The sequence below is a fragment of the Pelophylax lessonae genome (assembly GCF_965119305.1).
Source record: "Pelophylax lessonae genome assembly, chromosome: 2".
In the NCBI taxonomy this organism is placed as follows: domain Eukaryota; kingdom Metazoa; phylum Chordata; class Amphibia; order Anura; family Ranidae; genus Pelophylax; species Pelophylax lessonae.
The window spans coordinates 662,212,643-662,230,419 of NC_138769.1; the positions used below are offsets into that span (position 1 = coordinate 662,212,643).

General features: G+C 39.4%; 1 protein-coding gene across 1 annotated transcript; it reads right to left on the reverse strand.

Annotated features, from left to right (window-relative positions):
• Positions 1-1,364: 1,364 nt before the first annotated feature.
• On the reverse strand, positions 1,365-17,228 carry LOC309546389 (aquaporin-5-like). The gene is made up of 4 exons (XM_082246047.1): positions 16,785-17,228; positions 8,260-8,424; positions 6,044-6,124; positions 1,365-1,780 (listed from the first exon to the last, which is right to left on the reverse strand). Exons 1-4 carry the CDS (start codon positions 17,157-17,159, stop codon positions 1,571-1,573), a joined length of 831 nt encoding a protein of 276 aa, XP_082102173.1. The 5' UTR covers positions 17,160-17,228; the 3' UTR covers positions 1,365-1,570.
• Positions 17,229-17,777: the final 549 nt, after the last annotated feature.

Sequence of the window (17,777 nt, forward strand, 5' to 3'; positions counted from 1 at the left end):
TTCGCACAACCACGATTGTATATTGCACATGGTTGCACTCAATGGGCAAGTTTGACAAGTAATTCCACATTGGTCGTGTTTAGCCGCTAGGGGGACATTTTTGCGATGCCCTGATGCAAAGCATGTGTACACCCCATTCACTGCCTTTACAGCCTTTGCATATGTTTTGCCCCTCCTAACCCTTACACTCTATACGTTACATGATCTTGACCCCTGCACTCTATGTGTTACCCACTCCTGCCCTTTGAACTTTGAACATTACCCACTCCTGACCCCTGAACTGTACATTACACACTTGACTCCTGCACTCTATGTGTTACCCACTCCTGACCCTTGCACTATGTACATTACCCACTCCTGCCCCTTGAACTATGTACATTACCCACACCTGTCCCCTGAACTATGTACATTACCCAGTCCTGCTCCTTGAACTATGTACATTACCCACGCCTGTCCCCTGAACTATGTACATTACCCACTCTTGACCCCTGAACTATGTACATTTTACACCTGACCCCTGCACTCTATGCGTTACCCACTCCTGACCCTTGAAATATGTTCATTATCCACTCCTGACCCCTGAACTATGTACATTACACACCTGACCCCTGCACTCTATGCATTACCCACTCCTGACCCATGCACTATGCACATTACCAACTCATAATCACTACACTCTGTACATTACCCACTCCTGATCCATGCACTCCATGCACCTCCCACTCCTGACCCCTGAACTTTGTACATTATCCACCTTTAACCCCTGCACTCTGTACATTACTGACACCTGCATTTTGCACATTATACCTGATACCTGCACCCTTTATGTTATATACTCCAGACACTTGCACTTTGTATGTTACATACTTTTGGCCCCTGTTCTCTGTATAAGTTTTAAACACCTCCCACTTTTAGCACATGTTTGCCTCCCTCAAAGTTCTCCATGAGGCTCACTGCCTGCAGGTTTGGGGGAGGGGTGGTCAGGTTCAGGTCCTGGCCCTGTCAGATTGGGGGGGCTGGCAGGTAGGCTGTAAAGGCCCCATGATTACTCACGGCAGCCCTGTCTCCATGACTAGTAAGGTTACTCTTTTTTAGGGAGATGTGGCAGTGGAGGAGCTTAACCATTAAGAATCTATTTTTTTCATAGTATTTGTAAAAATATTTCTATTCTTTATAATTTCAAGAAAGTGGCTTTTCAGTAAATTGTTATTTTTTTTTTTTTTTTTTGCGTTGTCTTAAAATTAAACTTTGTTTTGGCCAACATGTTACTCAGTCTATCATACTACTCCTTTTTTTTCAAGCTTCATCCGCTGCCATTTGACAAGTGATACCCTGGGATTTCTTTTTTCCATTGACTGATACCACCATAGCTAATATTAATCAATAAATTAACCAAAAATAAGATAAAAATGTCTCTAATCATACTTAAAAAAAATAAAAATAAAATAAAGCTGTGCATTGTTATAACATAACAGCACAGGAGAAATAAAGGTGACAGGAGCCATTTAACTGGCACATTGGTCCCTGATTTGACACACAAAAGATATTGTCCATTAGACAACAGTTCTTGCTACATAGAGAACCGCTTATTTGCACGCTCTGGACAGTCCAGTGACCGCTTCCTGTGTTGTTCATGCTGCTCGGTCCATTCATCCACAGGATTGTATGTTCCCAGAAATATGGCCAGTCTTTCCGATGGTGTCCTCACATATGGGTTCAGAACGTACGTGTATATGAAGGAAGCCACCATACCTCCTACCAGTGGCCCAACCCAGAAGACCTGAGAAAAAAAAAATGTGTATTTTATAATTACATTTCTAATAAAATAACCAGATGACTTATGCTAAATTTAATTAGATTGGAAGTTTTTAGCAGTTGTGATTCTGCCATGGCCATGTAGGCATTATAAATCCAACTGCACAATGGCCCCAAGGATCTGTTACCAAGAGGAATTTATGGGACTTCACACTTTGTGCTGGGGCTTGTGGATTGAATGTTATATTGGTCTTATGCAGTCAGGCTGGCTAAAAAGTAAAATATACGTAAGTCTGTAACAATTATTATTTGCTATTACTGCAACCCTATATCCAGCTGCCCTTTTTCTGTGTATAATTTTTGTTTATATATGTACATGGGACAGCCATATTTGTTAATTACATATGTAGATTCTGCTTTCTGTAATGAAATTCTACCCTATGGTTGTGTTGCTTCATCCCACAGTGCAATTATAAGGGCTGATCAGCTGACTGCAAACAATGCATTCCGTTTGTAGCTTACATTTCATTTTAACAACAGCTAAAGTGCATATGAGGCCATTTTGTATAGAGCAGGTAAATGTAAAACCCCTACCAGATTTTTATTTTGCAGTCTGGCTCTTTTAGGGAGATTGTTTTTCACTTCTTGTCTTATAAACACAACAGGAAGTGAGAGGAAATATCCCCTTATACAGTTGTTACTGGAACAGGTGTTGCTATTAGAGGATCCCCCCCATTGCTGTCCTGGTGACAATTTTGGATTTCCGTCACTGTCAGTCTGGGTGACATTTTTAAACTCAGAGCATACTGTATGGGGCAGTTTGTCCTTGACATCAAGAGGGATTATGGACAGCAGTAAGATTTTTCATCCCTTCATAAAGAGGGTAAAAAATGGATCAGAATGTTCGCAGCGATTAATATACACTATATTACCAAAAGTATTGGAACACTTGCCTTTACATGCACATGAACTTTAATGGCATCCCAGTCTTAGTCCGTAGGGTTCAATATTGAGTTGGACCACCCTTTGTAGCTATAACAGCTTCAACTCATCTGGGAAGGCTGTCCACAAGGTTTAGGAGTGAGTCTCCAACTCCACCAAATGATTTGGACCAGTGCACAAAGCAAGGTCCATAAAGACATGGATGAGCGAGTTTGGGGTGGAGGAACTTGTTTGGCCTGCACAGAGTTCTGACCTCAACCCGACAGAACACCTTTGGGATGAATTAGGGTTCAGACTGTGAGCCAGGCCTTCCCTCCAACATAGTTACATAGTTACATAGCTAGTGAGGTTGAAAAAAGACACCAGTCCATCCAGCTCAACCTATGATGTGTGTGTGTGTTTGATGTTAACCGAACATTGTATACCCCCTTATGTTGTGGTCTTTAAGGTGCCCATCTAATAGTTTTTTTAAGCTATCGATGCTCCCTGCTGATACTACTGCTTGTGGAAGAGAATTCCACATCCTTACTGCTCTGACAGTAAAGAACCCCTTACTTATTTTAAGGTTAAACCGTTTTTCCTCTAGTTTTAGTGGGTGGCCATGTGTCTTATTGTATTCCCTTTCTCTGAAAAGTTTTTTCCTTATGCTAGGGTCATCACCAGTACAGTATTTGTACATTGATATCATATCCCCCCTCATGCGTCTCTTCTCCAGAGAGAATAAGTTCAGTGCTTGTAGTCTTTTCTCATAGCTGATGTCCTCCATTCCCCTAATTCTTTTTGTTGCCCTTCTCTAGACTCCAGCTACAGCACATCCTTCCTGAGGACCAGTGCCCAGAACTGGACAGAATACTCCAGATGTGGCCAGACTAGAGTCTTGTAGAGTGGGAAAATAATCTCTTTATTTCTGGAGTGAATCCCCTTTTTTATACATGCCAGTATTTAGTTGGCTTTGCTTGCAGCGGCTTGGCATTGCATGCCACTGCCAAGCCTGTTGTCCAATAGGACCCTTAGGTCCATTTCCATCTTAAATTCACCCAGAGGTTCCCCCCTTAGTGAGTAGCTTGCTTTCGTGTTTCTGACACCCAAGTGCATTACTTTACATTTTTCAACAATAATCCTCATCTGCCATGTAGTTGCCCACCCCATTATTTTGTTCAGGTCTGCTTGTAAGGTTTCCACATCCTGCATCGAAGATATTGGCATGCTTAATTTAGTATAATCTGCAAATACCGAGATTGCGTTAGATATCCCCTCCTCTAGGTTGTTTATGAATACATTAAACAGGATTGGTCCCAGAACAGAACCTTGGGGGACCCCACTTTCTACACCCGCCCAATCTGAGTACTCCCTATTTATCACCACCCTCTGGATTCTCCCCTGGAGCCAGCTCTCTCTCCAGGTACTCATCCTTTAGTCCATACCTATGTACCTTAGTTTGTACAGTAAGCATTTGTGGGGAACATTGTCAAATGCTTTTGCAAAGTCCAGATACACCACATCCACAGGCATTCCTGTGTCTAGATGGCAACTCACTTCATCGTAGAAGGTTAATAGATTGGTCTGGCAAGAATGATTTTTCATGAATCCATGCTGATTACTACTAATAATACCGTTCTCATTACTAAAGTCTTTATGTAGTCTCTTAACATCCCCTCTGAAATCTTGCAGACTGCTGATGTTAGGCTGACCGGCCTATAGTTACTTGGGATATATCTAGGCCCTTTTTTAAATATTGGTACTACATTGGCTTTTTTCCAATCAGCTGGCACCATACCCGTCTGTAAACTATCCTTAAAGATCAAGAATAATGGTCTGGCAGTCACCTGGCTGAGCTCTTTAAGAACCCTTGGGTGCAAGCCATCCAGTCCCAATGATTTATTTATGTTAAGTTTCTCTAGTTTAGTTCTAAGTCTATCTTCTGTTAACCATGAGGTGTATTATTTAATTTTGCATTACAAGCTGGGTTAGTGTTGCCCCCCAATTCTTTTGTGAAGACTGAAGAGAAGAAATTATTTAACACTTTCGCCTTCTCTCTGTCCTCTGTGGCCAGATTCCCTTCTTCATCTTTTATGGGGCCAATGTGTTCTGGCCTCACTTTCTTACTATTTCTTAGGGTTTTTTTTTAATCTCTTCTGCTATATGTCTCTCGTGTTCTATTTTAGCCACCTTGATTTCACCTTTACATTTCTTATTACACTCTTTGTAATGCTTGAATGCTGCCAATGTCCCATCAGCCTTGTATTTTTTGAAGGCCCTTTCTTTAGTATTAATATGCATTTTTATGTTGGAGTTTAGCCACCCAGGGTTTAGTTTTGCTCTTTTAAATTTATTTCTCTTTTGAATGCACTGGCCAATTCCTTTGTTTAGTATGCTCTTGAAGCACTCCCATTTTTCCTCCGTGTTCTTTGTTCCCAGGGTTCTATCCCATTTGATATTTTCTAGCAAAGAGTGCAGTTTAGGGAAGTGGGCTCTTTTGAAATTCAGTGTCCTTATATTACCCTTGTGTTTCCTGTTGCTATGATTAATACTGAAACTTATTGACCTATGGTCACTGTTTCCTAATTTGCCCCATATTAGTGTCTAACCTCACAAATGCTCTTTTGAAAGAATGATTGAACATTCCCAGAGACACACCTAAACCTCGTGGACAGCCTTCCGAAAGAGTTGAAGGTGTTATAGCTGCAAAGGCTGGACCAACTCAATATTGAACTCTAGGAACTTAGACTGCTATGCCATTAAAGTTCACGTGGCTGTAAAGGCAGGCATCCCAATACTTTTAGTAATATAGTGTATATGAATTGCTGCTGATATTCTGATCCATTATTTACCCTCTTACAGCTCAACAGAAGATGATGGAGTTATATAAATGAATAATAATACCAATACTGACTCTGTGTTACTTCATTTTATGGAAAATTATTTTTCCTATGACCAGAGGACCTTAATTTAGTCCTACTCATTCTAAAGAACTAAGGCCCCGTTCCCATTTTATCTTATCGTAATCACGGGCAGAATCGCACAATTCTGTCCGCAATTATGGATCGAGCTAAAATTGCAGCAATATGCACAATGTGCATTTGGATACAATTCATTGTTTGCGCTACAAAAGTGCAGAAAAACGCATTTAAAAAACATGAAACGCTCCACGCCTAAAAAGGTTCAGAAGATTCATTGGCATGTTTGCTGTGGGTAGCGCATCCCGTTCAAGTGAATGGGCTGCCCAATGCATGTTCCCACTATGCCAAGTGTGATTGGGACCTAAGAAAAGTAAAACATAATGTGGTGCAAAAACTCTTACAGCTAAGCCAACAGATAGCTCAACATGGACATGTAATTTTCTTACCCAGTGATTGCGAAAAATTCTCACAATGACAGCTGGAGCGAAGGATCGTACAGGATTCATTGAGCAGCCAGTGAAATATATCTGGAATGTTAAAAACATTATTATTATTATTATTATGATTATATTGACTGCAAAGATAAACACATACTCAGTATGTAATGTACAAAACATATAGTGGACTTCAGGCTCCCACTTACCCATTGTAACCAACTCTCAAATAGGATGTACTTACCTTACCTTAGGATTGGCTCTGGTCATTTTCACTGTGCAGCTTCCCGGGTACTACAAAACCTTTTTTGCAAAATCTACCCAGCCCCCGTTTTTGGGGTATCATGACTTGAGGGCTGTTGGGTGAGAAACCTTGGAGCGTCCAGACAGGTCCTCTCCTCTCCTTCAGCAGGAAAGCAGCAGAGCTAGCAGAAGATCCTACATAAAATATGCACCCAATGTACTAGCATTTAGATGCATTCAATTGCATACTTTTCTTCGAATGGCTTTAGGCGTGTATGTGTATACACTTTTACACACATGCACTTTCATACATGTGAAAAATATGCAGATACATTTGGCCTTGAAATACAGTTGTGTCCTTCATTTTTTTGTACTCCACTAAACACAGTTCACATTTTAGTTTTTAGAAACATCTGTGTGCATGGCCCTGTGGTTTCACATAGTGCTGTGTTTAGATGCATACAAGAGTATACATTGTGCAGCAATTTAGACAGCCATTTTCAGGGGCAGACTGGCAACTTTCGGTCCAGGGGGCAGTACAAACCAGAGGCCCATGGTGCAGCGAATCTGCCCCACTCTCCCTCTTCCCGTCCTCCTACTGACCCCCATTCCAGGCTGTAGCCCTGCTTCAGGTACTCTCTACTCACCAACCTAGCCAGCAGAGGGCAGTTGGGGGGAGCTGGGACAGCTCAGTTGGGACTGGCCAGGGGAGGAGAGTCTCCAGTGGGGCATGGAAGAGGCCTCTGCTCAGACAGTTTAAACCATCTAAAGGCCTGCGCTCTGTCCTTGTCTTCAACCCACACTCAGTAGGGTAGCGGTGGGGACTTTTTTCTTCTCTTCACCAGGAATCCTTTAGGCATGTCTGTGGCAGAAGTGGTGCAGCCTTTTTACAGGACATCAGAATGGCACAGGGGGGAAATTACCCCTCTGCCAACTGGCCCAATCCTCCCCTGGCCATGTGAATTAGTCCATAATCATCCTTCAGAACACAGTTTCTTTATTGTGTTGCTCAAAGTATTTTTCTGCCTTCCTGAGGTCTCTATGGGGTTGATTTACTAAAATTGGAGAGTGCAAAATCTGGTGCAGCTCTGCATAGAAACCATCCAGCTTCCGTTTTTTTTTTTTTTGCCAAAGCTTAATTAAACAAACTGAAGTAAGAAGCTGATTGGCTACCATGCACAGCTGCACTAGATTTTGCACTCTCCAGTTTTAGTAAATCAGCTCCTATGTGTCATAGTATTATAAAGCATTTAATCTTAAAAAATAGCTGTATGTCCAGTAAAACATTAGGTAGAGATCAGGCACAGGTAGGATACCATCAGAGCAGTGGCTCAGTAACTTTTCACATGTGCAATGGCTCTCTACACAGCTCCTTCTACCCATTTTCTTTACAACTTCCCCATATCATAACTCCAGTGAGCAGACTGTAGGCGAGATCTGCCTCAGGCTGACTTATAGAGAATAATACATATAGAGAAAAAACATCAGTTTATACACATTACACAAATTTCTTTTTAACTGTGTGTGCACCACTTCAGTCCATTAGGAGAGTCAGAAGATTTACAGAGGCAGGATCTTGGACTTAAAGTATAAGTTAACTTTTTTAAAAATAAGAGTATATGCCAATGTTTTTGCAGGTAAAAAAAAATATGTGCATTTGATATTTTTCTTTATAGCCTATTTTTTTTAATTTTTAATGCCTAAAGAGCATTGTACCTAAAACATTTTGCCACCCTTGGACAAACATTTGCTGTAGAGTCACTTACTGGTAGGATCACCAGGTGCAAAAAAGGAACCACCTTTAATTGAGAGGAATGCTACCATTTATTAAATCAATTTGGGTTTACATAGCTACACTAAACCATTAAAATCCAATTGATTATAGTGGGTGACTGTATAGCATTACTTAATTCACTAAATCAACCAATAAATGCAATCCTTGTTTCAAAAATTCTCAGTCAGAAGACATTTAGTAAATTACTTACTCCAATGAGATGTCCCAGAGTGACAGAAAGGCCAATGGAAATAGCCGGAGATCCTACATTATCTGATCGCCGTGAATCAGTGGATGCAAAGATACACAAAACCAGTTGGAAGGTAAGAATCATCTCAACGACAAGACCCAGTCCTGGAGTTGTGTTGTTACTGAGCTAAAATAGTAAAATTACGTTTTTGTCAGAGAATATAGAGCATGCACTCTGATTTAAAGCAATTACATTAATTTGTTAAAAATATGTTTGGAAATAACTTCTAAAATCTATGTTACAGGATAACAATATTCAGAGCATAAATGTATCGATTTTGCCACAATGTCATATTGATTTGAGTTGTAGCTATATTTACTTTCTCGTGAACTTCTAATTTGTAAGAAAGTGAAGCTAACTTATTAAGAATTTGGAGAGAACCTAGCCTAAATTTACTAAAGAAATTTTTGTTTATTATAGTCATTGCAATCTAAAATGCATTAACAGAACCACCAAGTAATAAGTGGAAATGTAATTAGTGACCTTATTTCCATAATAAAGCCCAGCTACCAGCCAAGTCTTTCCAGTGGATAGAGTGGGACGAGTTATAAACTCTGTTTTTATGAACCTTTTTAATAAATTCAGATTAAAAAACAAAGAAACTCTGTTACGACCCCATTGTAAAACCTTCCTCTGTGTGCCACTGTGATTCCTCCTTTTGTGCCAAAAACAATGTTGTTTAGTAGCATCTGGAAGGTTTAGAATTACAACCTCTGTCAGGCTTTTTTTATTGTTGTCTGTGGCCCTATGTCCCTAATGGAAACACTATTATTTGATAGCACTAGGACATGAAGTAGGATCAAATATGGAGACACAGACAGCAATTAACCCCCCCCCCCCCATCCAAAACTTAAAATATTTTGACCCAAACTATTTTTAGTTCTTTTGCTCATGGTAGCTTTAAATAAGAATTCTCTATAGAACCCACTTTTGTGTTTTTGTTTTTACATAACTTGTTTCTCTTTTATCTTTTTGTGCCAGAGATTTTGTGGTGTAATCCTATTACTTTTAAAATGAATGTATAACCCAAAAATAAAAAAATACAGAATTCTCATTTCCATTTTTATTCATGTATTCTGTTCCCCAGGGGACAAAGTACTATGGGGGAGATTTTCTAAAACTGAAGAGCATAAAATCTGCTGCAGCTGTGCATTGTAGTCAATCAAGCTTATTTAATTAAAAAAAAATGGAAGCTGATTGGTTTCTATGCAGAGCTGCACCAAATTTCAGTTTTAGAAATGTAACCCCATGGTGTGCTTCCTGCTTAGTAGTGCTGCACTTTACTGCACTTGTCCAAATACAAGTGGGGGTCATTTAAATAAGGAGTCAAGACTTTTTACTTAGAAAAGTGTTCACGTCAACCAACCAACCAATCCAACCATCCAACCAACCAACCAACCAACCAACCAATCAATAAACTAAACAATCATGTGCCAGCAAAAATCCTGTTTTCTAAATGTCCCTTGGACAAGATTAGGTGGACAAAGTGAACAGGGTTTCCCCTTTTTTTCCCCTAACATTCCGTTGCAAAGTGAACGCACATTTTGCTTAGTGAATAGCTTCTACTCCCTGAATAAACCAGCCCTTGTATGTCATGCTCACACCCATAATATACAGTAAACATAATACAATCTCAAACCAACATGCCCTGTAATTGCTTTTAACTCAGCAGCCAATAAAGTGTATGAAAAGCCCAAACCTTTTTTGACAGTTTATTTTGTGCTGTCTGTGTACCATTAGGGTCATTTCATTTCCCTTACCGCACCAGAGATGCAACTTTATTCAAAATGTAAAAAAAAAAAAGTTTTGCTTACAAACTCTAAGCAAGGGTGCTGACTACCCTTTCTGAAATCCATATAGTTCGACAAAGTAAAATATGAAATTTAGTACATCTAGTGCACATAAATGTAAAATGCTTTGCTGTAAACTTTGCAAGGATAATCCCAACTACCGGAGGAACCCATTAAAATACTGATATAACCTGTGTACAGGGCATCGTTTTCCCATGTTTGATGTGTATCACAGGCTGGTGAACAGATTCCTATTGACTTTAATGAAATAGAGTGTAGATGACAGTTTAGAGGCTGCATTTGCAGTGCTGTATTTTGGCCTAGGCCAACAAGGCCCAGGCCTAAGGCGGCACTTTGCAGGGGGGCATCAAAAAAGCCACCCCTCCTCCACCTGAGACTCTATTGGCAACTGGTTGCTAGAGCCGCCTCTCTCACCCCCTCTCTCTCTCTCTCACCCCCCTCTCTCCCTCACCCCCCCTTTCTCTCTCTCACCCCCCTCTCTCTCTCACCCCCCCCCCTCTCTCTCACCCCCTCTCTCTCTCTCACCCCCTCTCTCTCTCTCTCTCACCTCCCCTCTCTCTCTCACCCCCTCTCTTTCCCTTTCTCTCATCCCCCATCTTTCCCTCTCTCTCACCCCCCCCTCTTTCCCTCTCTTTCTCACCCCCCTCTCTCCCTCATCCCCCCTCTTTCCCTTTCTCTCATCCCCCCTCTTTCCCTCTCTCTCTTCATCCCCCCTCTTTCCCCCTCTCTCTTTCATCCCCCCTTCTCTCTCTCTCTTCACCCCTCTCTCTCTCTCTCTCTCTCCCACCCTCTCAGGGGTTTATGCTGGGACCTGCAGTCCTTCAATTTTGGAGGGAGTCACATTCGTTTAAAATGAATGTGTGGAGCAAATTTAGATAGAAGGGGGGCGCCCAATTTTAGTTTTGCCTAGGGCAGCACAAAACCAAAATACACCACTGTGCATTTGACCAACAATCTCCTTTGGATTTGACAAAACCATGTACTTTATGGGCAAACCTAAACATTCCATATGAATAGTAACAAATCAGGCAGGCCCCTGCTCTACAAAATTAATGTACATGTAAAGGAGGATGTACAATCATATTGTTTAGTGTATGGTCAGTGTAAGAAAGCAGCAGGTCCTATTGAGGTGCACTTGGATTGTAAGCAAGATAGATCAAACATATCCATTTTTTGTCAAATGCTGCCATTGGCATTTGATTGCCTCCATTTGAACAGTGCTGAGTTTGGCAAGAATCTATTCTATTCCATCTATTTGTGCCCATAAAGTTTAGTAAAAACTATTTTAAAAAGGTATTTATTTACAGTTTTATTATGATACATTGCTTGATAAAATGTTAAATTAACAGCATATCAGATTTCTTAGGTACGCCAGGTATGATATTCAAATATCTAAACGCTCAGGAAAGACTGGTTGAAGATTTTATGATGCTGTGCCTCCTGGTAAATAATTATAATGTTCTGTACTGACCAGTATGGTGGCTATGCACGCTTCAATAAATGATCAATTTATTTTCAGAATAATCTCTTCCAATAGGAATATTCAATCTATAGTTGACAATCCATTTGATATGTCACACATGGGGAAGTCAGTTTTGATTGGCAGCTAAGATACAGTCATAACCTGTTATTGTCAATTTTGTATATTACATCTTTTCCACCAGGTAATCTCATGATCTGATCAAATTACATTCATATTTATGAACAAAGAAGCTCAGGACTGCCTAATTGATCAAAACGATCAATACTATTCCACCCTGGTGGACTCTGTTTAATCAAATCTGACCAAAATCAAATCTAGATTCATCATAAGGGAAATTATGCCTATTTTATTGTTTGCGGGCTCTGTTGCTTTGATCCCACCACACATTAATTGGGTAACAACGTCGAACCCTGTGTATCAGTCATTATGCACTGAAGAAGAGGATATGGTTGCTTCAAACCTGAGTCTTCTTCTTCATCTACAGAGTTTAGGATTATCTGAACCTCAAACGTATGGAATGTTGTCAGATGTAATTCAGTCATAAAACCAGTGGAGGTTTAATGAAACAGTGACTGGATAAGGTACACACACTGTTATTATATTTAATTAGATTGTAAAATGCATGTTCAGATCGTCCTGTGACGGTGAAGGAGCCCAGGTTTCTCAGGGTTAGGTTGAGGAATTTTATTAATAGCTTTATGCGTTTAGTCATATCACAATCTTAAACTCAACCACTGTCATTTTTTTTTAATGCTGTCCCCTGTATGGACAAACAACCATCATAATTATGTTTTGAAAGCATTGAGCTATAGCAAATGCCTTCAGAGAGCTGGAAAACTGGAGTGAGAACCGTACTTTGCTTTTTATAGTCCAAAGTAGAGGTAGAATAATTATTTATCAGTAACAATTAGAAACATACATTTTTTTTTTTTTTTTATCGGCAGAAAAAGACCAAGTGGTCCATTGAGATTTCTCCCACTTTAATTTTTTTGTTTTGTTTTTTGCTTTTTTGCTTTTTTTTTTTTTTTTTTACAAAAAGACCAAGTGGTCCATTGAGATTTCTCCCACTTTAATTTTTTTGTTTTGTTTTTTGCTTTTTTTTTTTTTTTTTTTACCTTTTTTTGCCTAAGTATAGATCTATGTTTGTCCAAAGTATGTTTAGTATTTGCAGCTGCCTGACCCACTTCCTCTGTTTGAAGTCTGTTGCAAACATCACATTTTCTTTCAGTAAAATACTTTCTATGGTTAGTTTTAAACTAACCACTTCCCTTCTTTCCTCAAGACTGTACATACTGTATTAAGTTACAAAAATATCTCCTTATATGTTTTATCAGGAAGGAACTTTTTTTGTTTCTGCTATCCAGGCTTGTTCCATCTTATCATTATCTTTTTTTAAGTGAGTCTCCAAAACTGGACACTGTTCTAAATGAGGTCTAATTAAAGATCTATATATGGAAATCAGGACCTCCTTCCTCCTGTTGGTAAACCCTTTAAACCCCCAGATGCGGCCCTATGCTTGCTTTTAACCAGCCCTTGGGGCATTATTCCATCCACTGATCATCCAACAATGAGGCATAATTCTCCCCACTGACACAAACAATTGGGCTCAATGACACCAACAATGGTGCACAATTCCTCCCACTGACACCAACAGTAGGGCATTGTTTTTTCCCACTGATATCAGCAACTTTTCTACTCCAAGTGGCCACAGTCTGGCCCCCTAAGGTTTGAAGGACAGTGAACTGTCCCTTTGTTTTTGAAGTTTGGAGACCCCTGATATAGAGGAATCAGGACCTTCCTTTCTCCTGCTGTTGACCCCTCTAGTGATAACTAGAGATCTACATAGAGGAATCAGGTCCTCCTTCCTCCTGCTGGTTATCCCTTTTGCAATAACAAAAGATCTATATAAAGGGAATCAGGACCTCCTTCCTTCTGTTGGTGATCTCTCTTGTGATAACTAAAGATCTATATAGGGGAATCAGGACCACCCTTCTGTTGGGGATCCCTTTTGTGATAGCCAAAGATCTTTATAGAAGAAACCAGGACCTCCTTTCTTCTGTTTGTGATCCCTCTAGTGATAGCTAAAAATCTACATAGAGGAGTCAGGATCTCCTTCCCCCTGCTAATAAACCCTCTTGTGATAACAAAGATCTATATAAGGGAATTAGGACCTCCCTCCTCCTGCTGGTGATCAGTATAGTTATAACTAAAGATCTATATAGAGGAATCAGGACCTCCTTCCTCCTGTTGGTTATCCCTCTAGTGATAACTAAAGATCTACATAGAGGAATCAGGACCCCCTTCCCTCTTGCTGGTGACCCCTCTACTGATAACTAAAGATCTATAACGAGGAATCAAGACTTCCCTTCTGTTGCTGATCCCTCTTGTGGTAGCTCAAGATCTATATGGGAGAATCAGGACCTCCTTCTTTCTGTTGTTGATACCTCTAGTGATAGCTAAAAATCTACATAGGGGAGTCAGGACATCCTTTCTCCTGCTGGTGATCCCCCTGCGATAACGAAAGATCTATATAAGGGAATCAGGACCTGCTTCCTCCTCTTGATGATCCGTCTAGTGATAACTAAAGATCTATATAGAAAAATCAGGACCTCCTTCCTCCTGTTGGTGATCCCTCTAGTAAGACTAAAGTTCTACATAGAGGAATCAGGACCTCCTGGCTCCTGCTGTTGACCCTCTAGTAATAACTAAAGATCTATATAGAGGAATCATGACCTCCCTCCTTCTGCTGGTGACCCTATAGTGATAGCTAAAGATCTATATAGTGAAATCAGGGCATCCTTCCCCTTCTGGTGATCCCTCAAGTGATTTTTACATAGCATTGTGATTTCTAACACTGTTGTCAACATTATATGATTTAATAAATGACTTTAAACTTTGAAACACTGGATAAAAAATACAGTGTGATTCAATATGATTAAATTATGTACTACAGGCATACCCCGTTTTAAGTACACTCACTTTACGTACACTCGCGAGTACGGACACAGCCTGGTCAGCTTGGCATGGCATTACTCCCAGGTTTTAACATTGGCGTCTATGGGAAATTTTGGTCAGCTTGAGATAGCACTACTCCCAAACCATAAGTGACAGGGATACCAACCTTGGGGAGCAATGTGAGGGGACCCAGGACTACAAAATATCCTATTTGTGACCAGCCAGCTTGCCTAAGAAATGAAAAAAGGTATTGCTTCACTTTAAGTACATTTTCGTTTTACATACATGCTCTGGTCCCATTGTGTACTTAAAAGCGGGGTATGCCTGTATTCAAATCTGCTGCCAGTCTCAATATTTGGAACCAATAAGCATATTGATATGAACAGGTAGTGGGTTATTTAACTTGTTATGTATTAAAGCTCCCCTTTCACAGGGAAACAAACAAAGGTTGTCTTCTAAAAAAAAAGGTAGTTGCCTGGCCGTCATGCCAATGTTTTGACCCTTTCACTGCTGCCAACTCAAGGCATATGTTTGAGACTGCACCGACCTGTAAACAGACTCTTGGCCACTACCACTGCTGGGAGTTAATTTAAATTTTCTCTGCAGAATTTCAGATTTTTAGTAAGAGTGACTCTGGCATGTGTGAAGCCACTTGATCCCTTCTACAGTCCATGTCAGGTGCTGCCCCATTCCTGACATCTCCATTATATGTCCCCGACTTACCTGTTCCACCTGGGTGCCTAGGACCATCATGGGAGGTGTCAGTAGTGAGAGTGGTGGAAAATTAGCAAACATCCGTCTGCTGATTATACCTCTGAAGAATGACATTTGAAACAATCTGCTCTGAGGTTCAATGTCATTCCCTAAATTCCATGGCCAGGAAAGAAGCACGATATGCGCTCAGTTATCTTCAGAGAGTGCAGAAGACCACGAATATTTTCTTAAAGAGAACCTTTTACTTGCACTATGCTATCACATAGGGGGCTTATCAGTCCCTTTGCTATATTATATATATAAAAAAAAAAGAATAAAGTTTAAAAAGATAAAATAAATAAGCCCCCGTTAAAAAAAATGTTTATTAACACCCCCAGTTTGCACACATACAAACATAATCCTGTGCACTAGAGCTGCTAATGAAAATGACAGTTGCGCCATACAGATCAGCTAAGGTGAGAGCAGAATTTCTAGGGCAATGATTCATTGTTAACATGCTTCATATGTATTTACGGCATCTGTTTAATATCTAGTGACTGCATCTTTCTTCTTTTTTTTTTATTGTACTTAAAAATGGGTATTATATTATCTTTATGCATACTAAAATTATTTTGGGTGTATTCTTCTGAAAATATGGGTTTGATAAACAATTGCACTATTATAATTATTGCTATTTTTTATTTTACTGAAATAGTTTTTATTCTACAGAGTCTTCTGGTTTTGGAGAATGATCATGTTTTGTAGGTTTTAAGTTACCTTCAGGCCTAAAACATGCATTTTAAAATGTGTTCAAAAAGAAAAGAAATGTACCTGGCAGCAAAAGGATTAAATCTTTACTGAGTCATTGAAAAGAAATTATTGCAGTGATTATGAAATTTGACTTTTCTCTGACTTTCACTTGCTGTATGTGTGTTCCAAATCTGTATCAAAGAGACAGGTAACTATCACTTGCAGAAGGAGGTCGGCAGTGGCAGTCTCCATATTTATCTCATGATCTCATGATAGGCACAAGCTAGATCACATTTTTTTACAATTTTAATGGTAATATGCACAACTTTAGGAACTGTATATATATATATATATATATATATATATATATATATATATATATATACACACACACACACACATATATATATATATATATATATATATATATATATATATATATATACATGTATATGTGTGTGTGTGTGTGTGTATATATATATATATATATATATATATATATATATGTGTGTGTGTGTGTGTGCGTATATATATATATATGTGTGTGTGTGTGTGTGTGTGTGTATATATATATTTATATAATTTGTAGTTTCTATAGTTGTTTTGGATGTGCAGATCTGTCTTTTTGTATAAATATTTTATGCATAACACACCTTTACAATATAGGATTAACAACTTGGTAATTTTTTGACTTATGCTACAAAGATAGGTCAGATATAATCCTTAAATTGTACATTGTAGGACAGATGTTGGTCATCTGTACAGTAATCGCATTTGCTAATTTTTATACTTACAGCATTGATGGCAAGGTTCCCTCGGACGGCTGGCGGAACAACCCCATATAGTATACCAGCCCCAGCCAATCCTCCCAAAATCTGAGCAATGATGTAAAATGCAGCCCTCCAGATAGAGATTTGAGATCCAACAAAAAAGGCAAGGGTAACAGCTGGATTTATATTTGCTCCACTAATAGGTCCCATCGTTTGGACAACAGTTGCTATCACAAAACCAAAGGCCAGAGAGATCTGGAGCACCGTGGGCAGGGCAGCAGGCCATTTCAAAGCAGATCCAAGTCCAAAGAACACAAAGATCATTGTACCCAGAAATTCGGCAAATACAGCCCGGTAAAAGGCCCATGAACACAGTTCTCTAACTTTGAGGTTCGTCATTATATACAAAAGTCCTCTTTATCTATTCCTCAGAGCAGTGTAAGCTTGTACATAACATTTGGCAGCTTATATATCTGTAAGGTGTTGGGGTGACAAGTTGAACAAGGGGTGGAGAAGACTATAGGTTCCTCCCCTTGTTCTACATGTTAAAAAACAGTTCAGCCTAACAGAATGTAAGACCTCCCTCTGTGTCACCCAAGAGCAATTCACAGTTTTTTTTTATCATGCACGATGCATAATTAAACAGATTTATATAACATCTGAGATTGAAGTGACGTTCTTATCTATTTCATAAGCTCCTTTTGTCTTTCTTGTATTCTGTCAAACTTCCAATGAAAGATTTCTCAATCATTGCATTTCTTTCTTGGCAATCCCTCTAGCCGCTGGCTTGTTCACACTAAATTGAAAAAAAAAAAAAAACTGGCAAATTGTCTTAATTATGTTATGTGCCAGCTGTGTAAGAACCTGTGTCAGCATTAACTTAATACGTAGGCTGTTGTGTACGTTAATTATATACTGTCTAAAAATGAATATTTTCCTGCAGTTAAAAGAACATACTGTATATTTTATATATAACACTAGCAAAGCCTGCTTGTTTGGGCACAGAAGGGTCCATGA